The sequence below is a fragment of the Pelmatolapia mariae genome, linkage group LG17, assembly GCF_036321145.2.
Source record: "Pelmatolapia mariae isolate MD_Pm_ZW linkage group LG17, Pm_UMD_F_2, whole genome shotgun sequence".
Lineage (NCBI taxonomy): Eukaryota > Metazoa > Chordata > Actinopteri > Cichliformes > Cichlidae > Pelmatolapia > Pelmatolapia mariae.
In genome coordinates, this window is record NC_086242.1 from 28,130,848 (window position 1) to 28,147,850 (window position 17,003).

At 40.9% G+C, this 17,003-nt stretch overlaps 1 protein-coding gene across 2 annotated transcripts in view; it reads right to left on the minus strand.

Annotated features, from left to right (window-relative positions):
• Positions 1-311: 311 nt before the first annotated feature.
• Positions 312-17,003, minus strand: part of nos1apa (nitric oxide synthase 1 (neuronal) adaptor protein a) — a 191,917-nt gene continuing 175,225 nt past the window's right edge. For both annotated transcript variants that reach the window (XM_063500435.1, XM_063500434.1), the window contains exons 9-10: positions 8,098-8,263; positions 312-3,249 (exon numbers count right to left, since the gene is read on the minus strand). In XM_063500435.1, the coding sequence (XP_063356505.1) occupies positions 2,663-3,249; positions 8,098-8,263 (753 nt within the window). In that variant the 3' untranslated portion in view covers positions 312-2,662. The remainder of the gene's footprint in view (positions 3,250-8,097; positions 8,264-17,003) is intronic.

Below are 17,003 nucleotides of genomic sequence, written 5' to 3' on the forward strand. Positions count from 1 at the left end.
CCAGTATGCTCTTGTGCTGACTGTATAACTATTAGCTCCATTTGCTTATTTCAGTATTAGTGACTTTTTCTTTTGCTTTCATCTTCCGTAATTGTCTCAGCGCAGAAATTAAAAACGGTTCTATATGTCTAGAAATGTAATTTAGATCTTTTGGATCAATTTTAAGTCAAGCCAGAGAAAACCTATGCTGTTGACTAATTATAGCTGGCCTGCATATTCTTTACTGGTAACACTAGTTAGTTCTCATGTGCGACCACTTTGGCACGAATATCCAAACAAACTTTAGACAAGCAGCAGATAGGATCTTTGCTATCTTTTAATACAAACACAATCAGATGGCAAGTGGCTGGCAGTTTACTGGTTTAATCCAATCTGACTAAAGCTCTTTGCAAAAAGATATTGAGCACTTAGAGATTTGGCTCACTTCCTCTTCAAATCTCTGCAGCGTCTACCTTTGCCAAGTACGACTGTCTGCGCTGATCTGAGCGAAGGGCTGTCCTGTTAAACTATGGCTACAGTACACAAAAATGAAAACTCTGTAGCTTTCCCCATGAAACAAAACGAATGCTTTAATATTGACTCGTGCCTGGAGGCCGGTACACAGAGCTGGGTTAAAACAAACGGGACCGCTCTTGGCTGTCATCTGCGAGCCGCTGTTCTGGCACGCGGGAAGAGTTTTTGTTTACCGGATGAATAAAAGAAACAAACAGCGTTCCTCGAGGTCCAACTAATCCCAGCTTTACATAAATTAAAAAGTGGGGAGATATGTGCGTGGACAACTGAAAAGAGTGCAAACATGCTCTGACTACCAAGTTGACAAACAGTGAGAGACAAAAAAAGAGGGTCAAGGATGGAGCAGTTCCAACAGTTTCTGTGTAGAAAACAAAGTTTGTACAGGTAGATAGAGATTTCTGTCTAAAAATAGTCTTTGATTAATTATGAACAGAGGAAGAAAGGGCTTTCCCTTTCCAAAGTAACAAAGTCCCTCCAAAAGTTAGACCCAACTGTTCGTGCTTCATCGCAGGAAGAGTCGCTTTTCACTCCAGCTGTGACAAGAGCGTGTCAGTCTCAGGTCTCTTTAGTCCCGAACACTTCTGTCTTGTTCCTGTCAGCGTGAATGATCGCTACTCCGTCCGTGTTGACAGAGTGAGCACTTGCCCCTGAACTAACCTAAAGGAAATATTGTATATGTACATTTTCAAACAACTTCCATTTGCTAAGTGATTGATTTCCTGTTACACCCTGACAGCCCCATGACACCATCAGCGCACACGCAGAATCACAACTTCAATTTACCCAAAGGGGAAAACTTAAGAGTCTGAATCTGATGAGTGTGTCTGATAGATGGACGCCTGTGTGTCATGAAAAAACAGGAAACAAAAGGAAGCAAACAGGAGCAACAGATTCAGAGAAATAAGAGTATATGCATGAGTGTGCATACAGATTAGGCTCAAACTCTTGTTTTCCAAGGGTACGTGACCAACTCAGATTATTATTCTTAAGGCGAATTCAGCCTGAACTAGAAGCAAATTATCTATAATTAAACTTTATTTGCTTACAGCTGATTTGTGACAACCTCTCGCTAACAAAATGTCCTGTTACCCTGTGTGAACCTTTTTTTTGCCTCCTGTATGAGGATGATAAGTTTGACAAACCTAAAATTTATAATGTTTGGCATGTTCTTGTTTGGTCTCCTCTCTGATGTCATGCTGTCGATGATTTTTGATTTATCATTCTGCTATTAATTTGTTTGTGCTCACATGCGTCCTTTTTTTAAAGGGACACTATTTTAATTTGGTTTCTTTTTACATTTGATGCTCTGGCCTTATTAATTGATTTAGACTGTTTTCTTGTGAGTTGTCCAGTTTTTACTCAGAAAGGAAGACAGCCTGTCCTCCCATCAGTTCAACTCTGACTGCACAGACATATTTCTGAGTTTGTGTTTCAAATTTATGAGCTGAATTCTGAATTCAAGTAGTTAGTGTGAATTTCAATAATATTGTATTTTTGGGCTTTTTTCTGCTTTATTGGACAGAGCAGTGAAGAGTGACAGGAAAGCGGAGGGAGGAAGAGGAAGATGTGCGGCAAAGTGCAGCGGGTCGGACTCAAACTCGTGATTTGCAACTTTTCACACTGCTGCAGCATCATTATCACCAAACTGCACATAATGGTCAAATTAACCTCATTCTGATCTCTCAGACTGAAAGCAGACTGCAGTTTTGATACCCAAAAGTTGCTTTGAGAATGGCAAGTCGCTACGAGTGATCGCAGGTCCTACTCTCATCTTAAAGCCAACCATTTCAGAGGCAAAAGAGTCGCAAGGACCGTGGCAGCAGTGTTTTCCCCAGTGTGACTTAATGTACTGACTTCGAATGCAGGACAAGGTTATGTTTTCCCATAGAAGCCTTATGTCCGTCTGAAAACAGCTGACACCATAGTTATCTTAAATTCACTTCAAGTTCAAGCTGAATGTACCTTAGAGGACAGCTTATAGCTTTAATCTGCCAACAACATCAGGAAAAAAAAATGCGACTGGTAAATTCATGTTAGCCTTGATTATGTAGTTGTGTACATCCAATATATGTCTTTCTCACACAGCGGTTTTAAGTAAGTGAACAAAACAAGCCACCATAGGATGGGGGTGGGGGGGCAGGTTAAAGTGTTACACCGCTATTTCATCTCCCAGGCAGTCAGGAGTTCCCTGTCTGTTGAGAACATTAAGTAGCCTCACTGTCTCCTGATCTGTTCCCCATCCAAAAATCTCCATGTCTTCCTCTTCCTCGTCCTCCCCCTCATCCTCATCCTCATCCTCCCTGTCATCACTGTCGTCCGTGTTTGACTCGTACTCCGAGGCAATACCCGACTCGCGAAACCTTGCGAATTCCAGGCAGCCCAGAGATTTGACGTCGCAGGACAAAGACTTTACTGGACCCTCTGACGCTTCTGGACTTTTGATCTCTGGCCTGTTAATCTTGAGCGGATGAGGAGGCGAGGGGAGTCGAGGAGGTGGAGGCCCCGGGGGTCCTGGGAGGAAACGGAAACACTCCAGTTTGAGTAGACATTGGTCCCTACCTAGTGGGCTTCCCAGAGTCCCGTTGGATGATGAGAAGGCATTGCTGGTCCCGTCGCCGTTGCCAAATGTGTGCAGGTTGAGGGCTGACACCTCAGGCTTAGGTGTCGTGGGGTCACATATCACCGGAGGTACTGTAGACCGGAAGGTGATCTCCAACAAACTGTCCTGGGAACCCACTGGACGGAGGAGATAAAGCAAGGAGATTTCAGGTGAAGCAAAAGGTGGAAAGTGAAGAACAGAGATACATAAAATGTTTTCAACCACTTTTAAAAATGAGCCTTGATTGAAATGAATCTGCCATCACCTTTGCAGGCAGAAGATAAAATGTATGTGACATACATATCTGTGAATTGTGGTAAATATAAGATTACAACTCCCAGCAAAATAAATCACTGTGACCAATAAATCAATGCATGCTCGTACAGCATAAGCAGAAGAGAAAAAACAACATGTTTCAAAGCATTTCATCATCATCACGACTGCTCAGTGAAACAAGTTTAGCAGGGTTCTTTACGGGCACACAGCACAGACCTGGAGCTGGAACAGTGAGAAAGAGATGCATTAAAGAAAGACGTCTTCAATACCAACCCAGAACAAACATGAAGGATGACTCACTCACTCCTTGGCAGAGGACAGTAGCAGTAGCTTGTTTGGGTTCACAGCAGTTGCAGTGTTCGAGTTTAAACAACTCCATCAATCAAACATCTACAAAAACTTCACAGACTGCTTCTGCAGTATAATCTGCTTTAGATTATGCTACATGCATGTTTGTTTTTTTTAGGGGATGTATTTTTTTTGTCACACACACACAGACACACACAGAGGGTGTTTAAAAAGTCTTATTACAGTGGGATAAAGGACCTCCTGAACTGCTCAGATCTACAGCACACTGAGAGCAACTGTCTGCCACTGCTGCTCCTTCGCCCAGCCAGAAGGCTCTGAAGAGGATCACTTTTTTGTTTTGACAACTTCCTTAATTTTTCATGGATTCAGCCAGGTGCTGGGATTATTCCTTAGAGATTTTGACCTATATTCACCTGATGGCATCACATAGTTGCTGGAGAATTGCATCATGTTATAGCTATGCTGCAAATCTCCTGTTCCACCGCATGCCAAAGGTGCGCTATTGGGTTAAGATGTGGTGGTTGTTTGAGTGCAGTGAACTCATTGTCATGTTCAAGAAACTAGTTCGAGATGAAGCTTTGTTACACTGTGCTGTATCTTACTATAACCTTAAAGTTATGTTTATCTTGAAGACCTTGATGGAACAAATGTTAATGGATTATTAAAATGGCGCCTAGAAAGTTTTATAAGAATTCATTCAAAACTTTTTGAGCTGTCATTTTTACAGACAGACATGCATGCACGCAACCGCAACCAGAAACATAACCTCCATAACCTAGACTCAGAGCAATAACTTTAAATGTTTAATAACACAGAGTGAAACAGGAACTCAGCAGACTTAAGGTGATAAAAATATTAGTGGCCACCAGTTTTAACCCTCAGCCTTTTAGTAGATTTCAGATGCTTCACATTCACAGTTTCACATCCACAAGATTTTAAGAAAACTTGACCTCTGCGTTTTGAGGTCGAGGTCACTAGGATTCAAACTGGAGATCTGCGATTTTCAGTAGATATGCTTTTGGTATTAATTTGAAAATCCTCGTTTTCAAGTTATCGGAGTCACAAACCTGGGTGCCTACGCTGCCCAGCATGGGCTATCATGTGGAATCCATGTGCAACACCCTGCAGATGAAGTTCAGCCACTGGGGTGTTAGCTACCTGTGTGTTTGACATGTCAGAGCATGTTATGAGAAAGTTCTTCTGCTGTGTGATGCGTGAAAAGACGATACAATTGCTTTAGTATAGCGCTTTAGAAAAATCTCTTTCATTTTAACTCAGCTACGTTTTTGAGTAAGTCCACAGAAAAGTGTGTGAATATTAAAATATTAAACATCCACCAACACGCACGCACGCACGGACGCACACACACACACACACACACACACACACACACACACACACACGCACACACACACACACACACACACACACACAAGCCCGTTCAGCTATCTCACAGAGGACCTTCATTGACATAATGGTTTCTCTAGCCCCTTACCCTAACCCTAACCCTAACCATTAAAAATGAATGCCTAACCCTAACCCTAGGGTAACTAAACCTAACCATAACCTAATTGTAACCCTGACACTAAAACCACATTTTGAGCCTCAAAAAGGCCTTCAGACTTGTGAGGACCAGTGTGTGTGTCCTCACAAGTGACTGTTGGTTCTTACAAGTATAGTAGAATGCAGATTTCAGTCCTCACAAAGATAGCTAGACAGGAACACACACACACACACACACACACACACACACACACACACACACACACACACACACACACACACACAGTCTCAACAGCAGATGAAACGGATGACTAAAATTGTGTGGCAGTGAGGGGGGAAACATGGAAAGGACATCTTATACTGGACACGTCTGCTTTTTAATGCTTTTGTGCGCCGTGTGTTGCTGGACGTCTGCTCTGCATGTCTGACAGTGATGTGTGTTGACCTAGAGTGTGATGTAGAATTACTAATGCCTTTTTTCTGCCTCCGTCATGCCTATTTTTCACTTTTTCTCGTCACTGTCATTGTCCATTTGCTTGTTTGTCACGGCACCTTTGGTGTGACCAAACAGCTCTGTTCTGTGAGATATCTCACTTACAGCTCATTCAGTTGAGCTTTTTCCCATATCATTTGCTTGGTAGAGTTTCTCTTTGCCTTGGTTGTACATTTTTTCCACAGCAGGAACGTTGTTAGAGGCAAGGGACCGATGAATGTCTAAACAAAAGGAATTACTTGGCACCCAGTTTTCTGCCTGGGGGTATAATGTTATCTTGAAACATAACAATTTACAACTCTAAACCTTGTATCGAAATGTAGATATAAAGGAGACACATCAGAGGCCATGACTTGTTTTGACCAATCACCTAGTCAGCATGACCAAAGGACCTTTGACACTTTCCTCCAGTTTTCTCCAGTGAAATATGAGAAGAAAAGACAAAACATTCAGAAACATGTTTGTTTGTGTTAGACTATGTCATTGACATTAAACTGGTCCACTTCTGCTTGCACTGGGTGTAAAATTGATTTGCTTTTAGTTTTTAGCAGCGACTAATGCCACGTTCCAGTTATCTCTTGGATGCTGGAAATCAGGAGTAAGTTTGTGCGTTCTGGTAGGATAGCTGGAAAAGTGAGGAAAAACAGGATTTGCTTCAGCTTTTAGAAAGGTAGAGCGATTTATGCATCACTAACAATATAACATAATGCATGTTTTTTGTGCTTAAGAACACCACAGCAGCACGTTCATGGATAGAGCCTGGTTAGTGCTCTGGAGGTGGCTTATTTTGTGAGTCACAAGAGTGCATACACAACAGTGGCAGTACAGATTAAAAGATCTTTAGTAAATAAACATATACTGTTAATTAGAAAATCCTACGTTGCCTCATTGCCAGCCAGTCAGCGGGGTGATGACAATATCCTATGAGCCTTTTACAGCTGAGGGGTAAAAATGAATTAAATATGGGGGGTATTACAATTATTATTTAACATATAGATTACTACTGTGTTAATTTTATTTTTGTCTCACAGTGGATCAGTGGCTAGCACTGCTGCCTCACAGTTTACAGTTTTACTGCCGTTTACCGCCGCCATCTTGGACTGTTAACTCAGGATTGGTTGGGCTGCTCCAACTTTCTGAGTAAAAATTCAGAAGGAACCTTCCAGATCGAAATTCTAACTGGGAATAAGAAAATTCCCACTTCCAAGACCTGAAAACGAAATATTTCCTTTACTTACTGGAAAAAATATATACTATATAAAAATAATATAAAAATATATAATAAATAATTTAGATCTATGGCTCACAAAATACATGAAATAATGTGAAAGTAAAATTGTGCATGGCCAGATAAATATAAACCCCCTCCAGCTAATTTCTTTGAAAGATCAAGTCTTTAAAAGAAAGCGGAAACAGACTAAAAGCAGGAACCTTTTACTTCCTTTTACTTCCTGGGAGTAAAAGTCTTTGACAGTTTTAGTGAAAAACTGGTCATTTACCATTTTTTTCCTATTACATTCTATATGTATATTGCGTTTTATAACTATTGTTAAATACTTTAAGGTCTCTATATATTTTAGAATTATTTTGAAACTTAAATATGCTTATTTTGTAGTATATGTTTGCAGTGTGTGCATGCTGATTATTCTCTATCAGTGAGAAACCTCCTGTTAAAAATAATCAGTGAAACTTCATGAAAACTAAGACTTGAGCTCAAAGAACAACACAGCAGTCTGAAGTGTCAGCAATTAATGCATTAATAAGATACTATAAAACAAAGAACTATTTTCATGGACACATCTGAAGGATGAGTCTGCCTTGTTATAGTTAAAGAATTAAAGTTACATTTTGCGTAAGGGCCAAAACCGAATTGAAACCAAAAAGCTCCCTTGTGCTGTGTTTTTGCAGCCTATCATCTAGATCAGAGATGTCAAAGGCACTGCACATTATGTTCACACACTTAAAGCCCATGTTAATGTTGAGTAGGTCAGACAAAGAAATGGTGCTCTAGTAAAACAGAAATCTGTTGCTACGGCTGTTTGGGCTTAAACTCTGAGATATAATTGCCTGAAGTTACAGAACAAGTTGAGGGAGCATCACATTTTCGAAAGCTGTCCGGTCAGACAGACTGAAGTCTCTGCCAGGCTGATTTTTGCCCTCGGGCCTTATGCTTGACACACCTTGCTTTAGATGATGTGTCTTTTCCTCAAGCAAGAACTACAAACTACATCCCATTTCCTACTGACTGCCAGCAGAGGCTGATGCAGGTCACAATTTACACATTTGCAACCTGTCTACTCTTGCCCTGTACATTCAGTAGATGTGTGAGCACTTTTATATCATCAGAACATCTCTATTTATGTAAAGTGTATTATACAGTATGCATGTCTATAGGTCCACTCACTGGAATTTGGTCCAGACATTTTGGTCTCCAGTTCCTGGATCTGTTTAACCAGCAGAGAGATGTGCTGCAGCAGATCTTTGTTCTGGAGGAGCAGCTGGTGGACGCGAGCCTGGGCCTCCAGCCGAGCCGTGGCCTCCGCACTCAGCTGGTCCTTCAAGAGATGGACCTGCAACAGAAGATGTGAGGGGTCAAGAGTCTGATGACAAGCAGGGAGAAATGGATTCTCTGTAATGAGCGAGGCAAACCTAATCCAGCTCACAGAAACATTTTTTCCCAGGCTGCTCCTCTTATCTGAATTCCCCAAACAAAACAATGCACCGCATCCCAGTCTGCGTGAAGACCAAGGCCAAACTGTGCTGACCTTACCAACACAATTTTCTCGTCTGAGAAATCAGCGGTGCGTGCTGTTTGCCGCAAATATTTCTTTAATGGCAACAAGAAAATACAAAAAGTTCATTTACATGCTTTGAATGGGTCTGTGTTGCAGTTTTTCTGAAGCTAATGACATGACTCAAGGTTGTTGTCATAGTAACGCATCTGCCTTTTTTTCCTTCTTTTTTTTTTTAAAATGTCTAAGCAGTTTTCCAGGAGCGAGAAAAGTAATGACAGTCAGAGGAAGAGGCTGAGAGATTTGACAAGCTAAAGAGAGCGGAACAAAATGCTGATGCATCTCCTCCCCCCAACACAGAAACCACTGAGTCTGAGCTCAACAAGAAAACTAGAATCAGTCAAACACCACGAGGGTAACAGCTTAAGAGACAGGGCGGACAGATTTCTATCAGCATCTGAATGTGCAGTCACTGCAAGTATCAAGCATGACATCTGGCTCTAAAACACTAGGCACACATGAAAAGAAGCCCGACTACATCTGAGACTGAATCCTTTTTTGTTTTGTGGTATATTTTGTCCTCATGTCATATACAAGTTCATTTTAATTACCCTGGAAAAGAGTGAACTCAAATTAAATATACTGCTTGAAAAACTTAACCGAACTCTGAAAACACATCAGATCTCAATGTTGGAAAAAAAAATCATGCTGCATATCTACACTTATATCGAGTGTAAGGTGTTAGGAACAAAAGGGTGACACATCGTTTGATGGAAATGAAAACGATCAACCTACAGATTCAAAGACAGGTATGTAAAGCGAAAAAACGATGTGGCAGGTTAGTCCATTTTGCAGGTGGTCCGAAACATAACATCCCAGAGGTGTTCTATTGGATTTAGGTCAGGCAAGCGTGTGTGGGCCAGTCAGTAGTAATAATACCTTCATCCTCCAGGAACTGCCTGCATACCCTCACCACATAAGGCTGATCATTGACATGAACCAGGAGGAACCCAGGGCCCACTGCACCAGTGTACCTAATGGCAGTCAGGGTGCCCTGTCCAGTTCTCCTAGGGTACCTGTTTGTCTCTTGGAATCTCCTTCGTGCTCTTGAGACTGTGTGAGGAGACACAGCAGACTGTCTAGCAATGGCACATATTGATGTGCCATCCTGGAGAAGTTGCACAACCTCTGTAGGGTCCAGGTATTGCGTCATGCTCCCAGTAGTGACACTAACACTAGCCAAATGTAAAACTATAGAATTAGTCAAAACTAGTCAAAAAAGATGAGGAGGAAAACAAACATGAGTGGCCGCCACCTTTAAAACCATTCCTGGTTCGAGGGTTGTCTCATTGTTGCTGCACATGTTGTTCATTTCATTAACACCAAAGCATCTTGAGAGTGATTAACAACAATATCCCATAAGTTTAACTGACTTGTTTATGAATGTATAAATCTGCAAAACAATCGTCTTTGGTCTGGCAGAATATAATACCATACAAAAGTACACAATGCAATATAATAACTTTAAAGACAGTATTAAAAATGCCAGATCAACACTGTGTTGCTTTCATCAGTGGGCTGTCTGCTTTTATGTATTCAGTTGTATCTTTTTTATATTTTTCTCTGTATTTTGGCACCGTTTTGTTTATAAACTGGGTTGAATTTTAGACTATATAAAAAAACTACAACAAAAACAAAAACGATGGATTATTATTTCCACTGAGAGCTTGGGTTTTATCAAAGATGAGAGAAACATGTGGATAAAATTCTTGTAATTAAAATATACTCTCATTAAATACAATATGAACTTTGAGCCTAAATACAAAGTGGATTTGTCTCCAGTTATGTGGGGAACGTAGCTCGAGTGTGGGCCATCTTCTAGTAACTACACCGATTGTGAGATGAGAGGCTGAGAGGATGTGAGCTTAGGAGATGGCAGTGATTGATCGATCGCACCATATTTTCAGTGTTTTCATTAATTAAAGTTGAACAGGGAAAGTAGAACAAAACAGGAAACCAACTAAATCATCTGAGCGTTTTTCAGTCAGAAGCAAATGAAGTACTCAGCGAAAACCTTTGGGGATTTGTAAAGTTGTTTTCAGTTTAAGATTTTGGTGACCACTTTCAGAGCTCTTCACTGGTCACATTCCTCTTTATACTGCTGTTAACATTTACATCCATACGCCACTACTAGGCCAGCTGACTGATGTTTGTTGGTGGCACCTGGGTCCAGATCAAAGACAAAAGGAGACGGTCTTTTGAGTTTCCGGCTCCCAGGATGTGGACTTTGCTTCCGTTGGACTGGAGATGTGTGGAGACTGCTGGCACTTTTCAAAAGAAGCTTAAGACCCACCTGTGCAGGCTTTCTTTTATTTACTTTGATCCATTTATACTCTTGTAACTGGTGTATGTCATTTTATACTGGAAAGTACAATATAAATAAACCTTACTTGCTTCCTACATGTGGAATCAGTTAGTAATTTGAAATATGTCGCCTTTAAATGTGGGAAACTGTGATGGGCAGTTTTTTTAGTTTATTTTTTTACCAGTTTCAGACCAATTTTATTACTTTTTTTTAGCTAATTAAGCATGATGAAATATTCCAGTACTGCTTTGACTCTACTTTCCGATACTTGATCGCCGTCTATTAAATTATCTGAAAGTTTAAAAGAAAAAAAACCCACCCAGACAGAACATTAGTGATAGATGCAACCTCTTTGTGCTGTAATTACAGCGGCTTTATCTTTTATTACAAGACGAATGGTGCTCGTTTGGCAGCTCTGATCCTCATGTAACCTTAATGCAACAGCCTGCTGTGGCCCGCGAGATTAAAGCACATACTCGATTTCAATTTAAGACTGAACGGCTCAACTTCTTTTACACTTTGAATTGGGGATATAAAAGGAGAGGAAGGGGAGAAAGAAACTGTTCAGTCGGTGCACAGATGTCCGCACACACACACACTCACACACTCTCATAGCTTTTATAGCAGCAATGACTCTCCGTTTTGACTTCAAAGTACTCTCCAAATCAAATGTTGGTCCCACCTCCCACCCTGTTCTGCCATCTCCTATCCTGAGCACGTATTTGCTTTCAACAGTTTCAAAGGAGAAATTCTCAAGGTTTCAAATCACAAGAATGGTTCAGAAGAGGCCCAGTGTGTTAAAGGAGACCACTTATTAATGATTTTCTGACAGCAGAGGCGACGGAGCTCTCAATAATTTGATTAAGCTTAACTCTGGAGTTTGAACATGGTCCAGCGGTGCTTCAAACATCGGCTGTTTAACAGGCAAAAAGGAGCCGAACAAAAAAAAGGGTGAAACATCCTTTTACCCAATAATTTTGCACGGATGTGGAAAACGTTTTAATGTTAAACAGCGACAGTTACGTGGTTTCTTGCCTTTTTAATAGCTTCTTGTCAGTGTACATGTAAGAAGCTTAATCAATACCAAAGTGATTACAAGCCGTTTCCCTTACAATCCTAGGAAGGCAGCTGGGGTGAAGGGCTCACGGTGTATTTTCAGAGCAGTGTGAATGACAGGGCCTCATGTGGAGGTGCAAGTTACTGAAACTCCTAATCACTCCTTAGCTTCTAATTTGAGCTTGATGCGGTAGCGCAGCACTTGTTACCGTGGTAGCACGAAGGCTCTTGGCTGTTGACGTCAATGCTTCCACGTGTCAAAGAAAGCAAGGAAAAAACTCTACAAAACAAACTGTAATTAGAGTTGGAACAATGTACCAAGGCCACTCTAGCCCCTATGAAACGCAGCTATGGACTACAGAAAAATCCTCTATTCACTATTGCATTTGCAGTGCTCGTGTTGCAGGTTTTAATAAGAACACAACAAGCTCATGTACTGAGGTCCTTTATAATATTTTGTCTAACTTTAATTCTTGCTTGTCATGACAGCAAAACATTTTTAGCTTACTTTTTGCAGATGCTCCAACATCTGACCAAGTGATAGCTTTTTGGTCATCGATGGCAGTCATACTTTGTTAATGGTTACTGTTGCTGCTAATCAAACTAACACATAAGTTAACCATCACTTATGGTCACGAGCTTTGAGTAGTGACTGAAAGATTGAGGCTGCAGAAAGAAGTTTCTTTGAAGAGTGGCTGGGCTCTCACTTAGAGATGGGGTGAAAAGCTCAGTCATTCGAGAGGGACTACAGCAAAAGGAGCCAACTGAGGTGGTTCAGGCACCTGATAATGATGTGTCCTGGAGGCCTACTAGGAGAGGTATTATGGACATGTCCTACAATGCTTCCCACTGTTTTAGTCCCTTTAACTTATAGTTAAAGGGACTAAAACATTGTTTTTAATTTTATGTAATTGTCTAGTTATTTCTGTTGTAAAGTTGAGTGTTTTGACATGCGAGGCCATGAGGAGTGACTCCCTGTCTAATCCTGGTTTAAGCGCCCATTCAAAGAGCTGCAGGTTCTGCTTTTTTAAAATTTTACACAGAGATATGGTCATTTTATGGAACATTGGCTTGTCTTATTATGGCTCTGTTTCTACATTTTGTGCGTCGTTTTCTGTTTTCTCATTTACTCCTCCTTGCTACTTTTCTGCATTAGACTGACTCATCACTCCTTCGTCATTCTAATGAGGAGGCAGTGGGGCGGAGAGACCCATCCCTCCTCCTCTCCCACATTCACTGGCCAGACAGTGTCAAGGAAGATGGTCATCTACTTCCATTATCCCCGTACTCCTCAACAAACAGAGGTGATTACAGATTGTGTTCGGCCTTTGAAGAGCTCATTTGTAAAGATAGACACCCTGATGATGACTGTGGTGGTTTAATTTACAGCAGATGGGACCCCATCTTGAGCTATGGAAGAGAGGAGCTTGACTCTGACTTGTGCTGCCCTGCTGACAACTCTAATAGCACATCAGCCACTCCTCCGTGGTTTATACTGAGGCCTTGGCCACAAGAGTCACATTTGTTCTGAAGCTGTCCATTGTTAAATGTCTCACTGAGCTGCAGTGGCTGCTAAAAGGACAGTGAATAATTCAATATAAAAGTAATCTAGGAACAAAAACAATTTCTTTTAAAAGTCAAAGCTAAGCTTTATCATCTGGATATCTGATCAAAAAAAGCACAATGTCTGAAGTGGCCACACAAGGTTAAACTTAAACTTTATTCAGCAAACTCTCTGAAAACAAAACTGTTCCCAGAGATAAAATGTAAAAATAAAATTGAAAATAGATAAGATGAACGATAACAAGCCCTAAGTTACTACGGCTTGACCTCGAAGATTATTGCCTTTTGTTCAGCGGTGCGTCTTTTTGTCTGGCCACCTGTAGTTAGTTTGATTTGCTTTCCATTGTTATATTTAAAGTGAACTGTCACTTAAGCAGCACAGGTAGTATTTATGAATAATGGAACACATTTTCCAGTTCACAGATGTGTAATTACAGTCAGTGTTATCACTCTACCTGTGTATATCTTTTACCCTATGTGTTGGCCTGCTGGGAAACACTCAGCTTATCATCTGTTGAATTCCAGTTTCCATATTTTAGGTTTAAATTGAATGGATTCGTAGGCTAACAGGGTAACTCAAGAATGGCACAATGAACATAATATTTCTGGTAAGGCATAATTACTAATGATGTTACGCCATACTTGTGTCTAATATTACAGACAGAGATCAAATAGAAACGTTCTTTCACAGATTTTCTTTGGCCATTATTGACTGAATTGGTAGGCAATATTGTGGTGAACATCATTACAGTATTTTTTAAAATAATGTGTTTATGGCTCAGTCACATTAACCCCTAAAAACCGGTGGTTGCATAGAGACTTCATTTAGCTCTGTGCCTTTTGGCAACAGACTGCATAACTAGTTGTGGCAACCAACTGGTCTACCCTAAATTGAGTGTGCAACATGCTCAGGATGTCATTTTTTGCAAGGTGATTGCACAGATTGCCTGGTGGAAGGCAACCTGTCTCCAAACATTCACAGTCTGACTCCGACTGCCTGCAATCACTTGCAGATTGGAAACGGTTTGCAAATATTTTCCATCTTATGAATGCGGACAGATTATCAGCACGTTGCAATCAGAGACGGTCTGTGCTGAGTGCAAATCATTTTCCGATGTATCTCTTTGCTATAGGGGACTCAACTCAACTGGTTGCCAATTCATTGTATTCTGGTTATATTCTTATACAAAAAGCAAGGTTGCCTAGCAACTATGTTGTTTTCCAGTTAAATTGCTGTCCTGTTGCAATTACATCACACTCTAGCCACTAATGTCTGGGTATAGCTCAGGAGCTAGGTATTCTCTCAAACAGACTGCATGCAATTGGCAACTTGACCCCATTCAGTGGCAGACAGATGAGTGATGACTCTGTCTCTGCTGTGTCATCAACTTGTCTTTGCACCCCTGTCACTAGATGCGAATGGTCGTAGACCTGATCCCCATCGTTAAAGCGACCATTTCAAAGGCAACAAGATCGCAAGTTAATTCCACACAGTTGCAATAATTTTTCCTGTGCTGCAGTCTCCAGCCACTGTTTTCTCCACTGTGGCTGCAGCATAAGCTACACACTTACTTCTCGAAGAAAGAGACATTTGTCAACCTACTTGCTGCATTACTTTCATGTTACTCTATAAAATGGTCTGAGATGCACTGCCACATAATTAGCAGTTAACAATATAAGCTTTAGGCTACTGTCACACATCCCAGCACAAATCCCTGTCTTAACAAGGACACACACGCAAGATCTTTCTTTTGCTGTTCAAGTGCTTCACAAACCTGACAGCAAAGCTGGTGAAAACCAGCCCCAAGAGCACTTCATGGAAAAATGGAGGCTTTAATCATCTCTCCTTCTGTTGCCTGTTGAAAACGACCAGCCTGGCTGGGGTCAACATATACTGAGCCCTAATATTACTAGCTTTGTGTTAGTATGGAAACTTTGGTGATGCATTTTAGTGGCAACAGACTGTTATTTGGTGTGTTTGTACTTCACAGCCACGTTTTTGTCCTTTTGTAAAATTAAAAAAATGACAGATAATGTTTATATCTCCACTCCTCAAAAGTTATAGGCTGCTTGTTCTCTTTTCTCCTCTTTCCACATAGAACAGATAACAGAAATGCATTAGTCTGGAACGTATTACCCCGAACAGTGGCTGTGAATGAGGAAAATAATCTAGGCAGATTACGTTCTGTTCAGAGCCACTAAAGCCTGAAAGCTATAGTGCAGTAATTTAACGCTACCTATCCTGCTTAGAAATAGGGCTTCACCCTGAATCTGAACTCAGTCCTGGACCCTACAGAAGAGCCACGCCCATTAGAGAACAGAAGGAAATCTTACTCTATTACCAGAGAGTGTATGAATCATAGTAAAGAAGAAAAGGCATGAATGAAGTGGCAGAAAGTGCAATGCTTCCCAGTAATGGAAAAGAAATGATTTTTTTATGGATCGATAGTTCCATCACTTTTTTAGCGTAATATATGGAACATTTATCAAAGTAGTTACAGTCTATTTAGTTTGTAGAAAATGCTAAATGGATGGAAAACTGGCTTAAAGGTTAGTGTTCTCAAATCTCACACAAACTGGTTCAATGTGACATATATGAACAAACAGGTTGGCATTTCCTTTGTAAATGTTCAGCAAAGGAAGGACGGGCACAATCAGCCAGGCAGAAATCCTGACAGAGTGACAATTCACTTGTGGACCACAAACGCGGTACTTTGGAAACAATGACGCTGCTGTTCCTTGAAGAGGCGTAAAAAGTCTTACTAAAAGCAGAACTCAGACAAAGAGCCAATTAAAAGGTGCACCACTTGTGCTTCACTGTGGTGGTCCCTTGGTAGTAAACCTGCTGCTACCCAATCCATTCTGCTCTCTTATCTCAGCTTCGTGAAAGTGAAGGCGCTTCAAGCACCTAAAATGTCTCGTTAAATCTCTAATTAGGGAGCAGCATCTCTCTGTCTTTTTATTACTTTTATTGTTCAAAACCGTCTCCCAGCAGAACGGCACCCAAGGACGGTTTTGATCTTCCCCATTCCCACTTTCACAACAACGTGAAACCTCAGTACCCATTTTCCATCCTTCCATCGTTTCCTCTTTACAATGCGGAGAGCATCTGTCTCTAACTAACGTTAACATGCAGGAATTCCACAGGGCTTTCTGTTTTACTTTATTCTAATCCCAAGCCACACATCAATGATTCATTAACATAGTGTTTACAGTTTTTCTGTTGCTTCAAAGTTTCATCGTTACTGGCCCAAAGAATAGCCTTCATCACTTGTTATCCATCCCAGTCGTATCACCAGTATGTGGGCTGCTCCAACTATTAGGTCATTATAACTAGGGATGGGTATCGTTTAGGTTTTATCTGATACCGGTGCCAAATCGGTACTTTTGAAACGGTGCCGGTGCTTAAACGGTGCTCAAACCGGTGCTTAAAGAATGGAGAACACAAACTTTGTCCTAAAACCTCTCATGTTCAGCTGTTTTTTTGTAAAAAGATAACAATGTTAGCCTTTTCTGAAGCTATAGGGCATATATGGTATCACTCTTGGCTGGAAGCAGTGCTTAATCAATGGAAAAAACACAAACTTTGTCCTA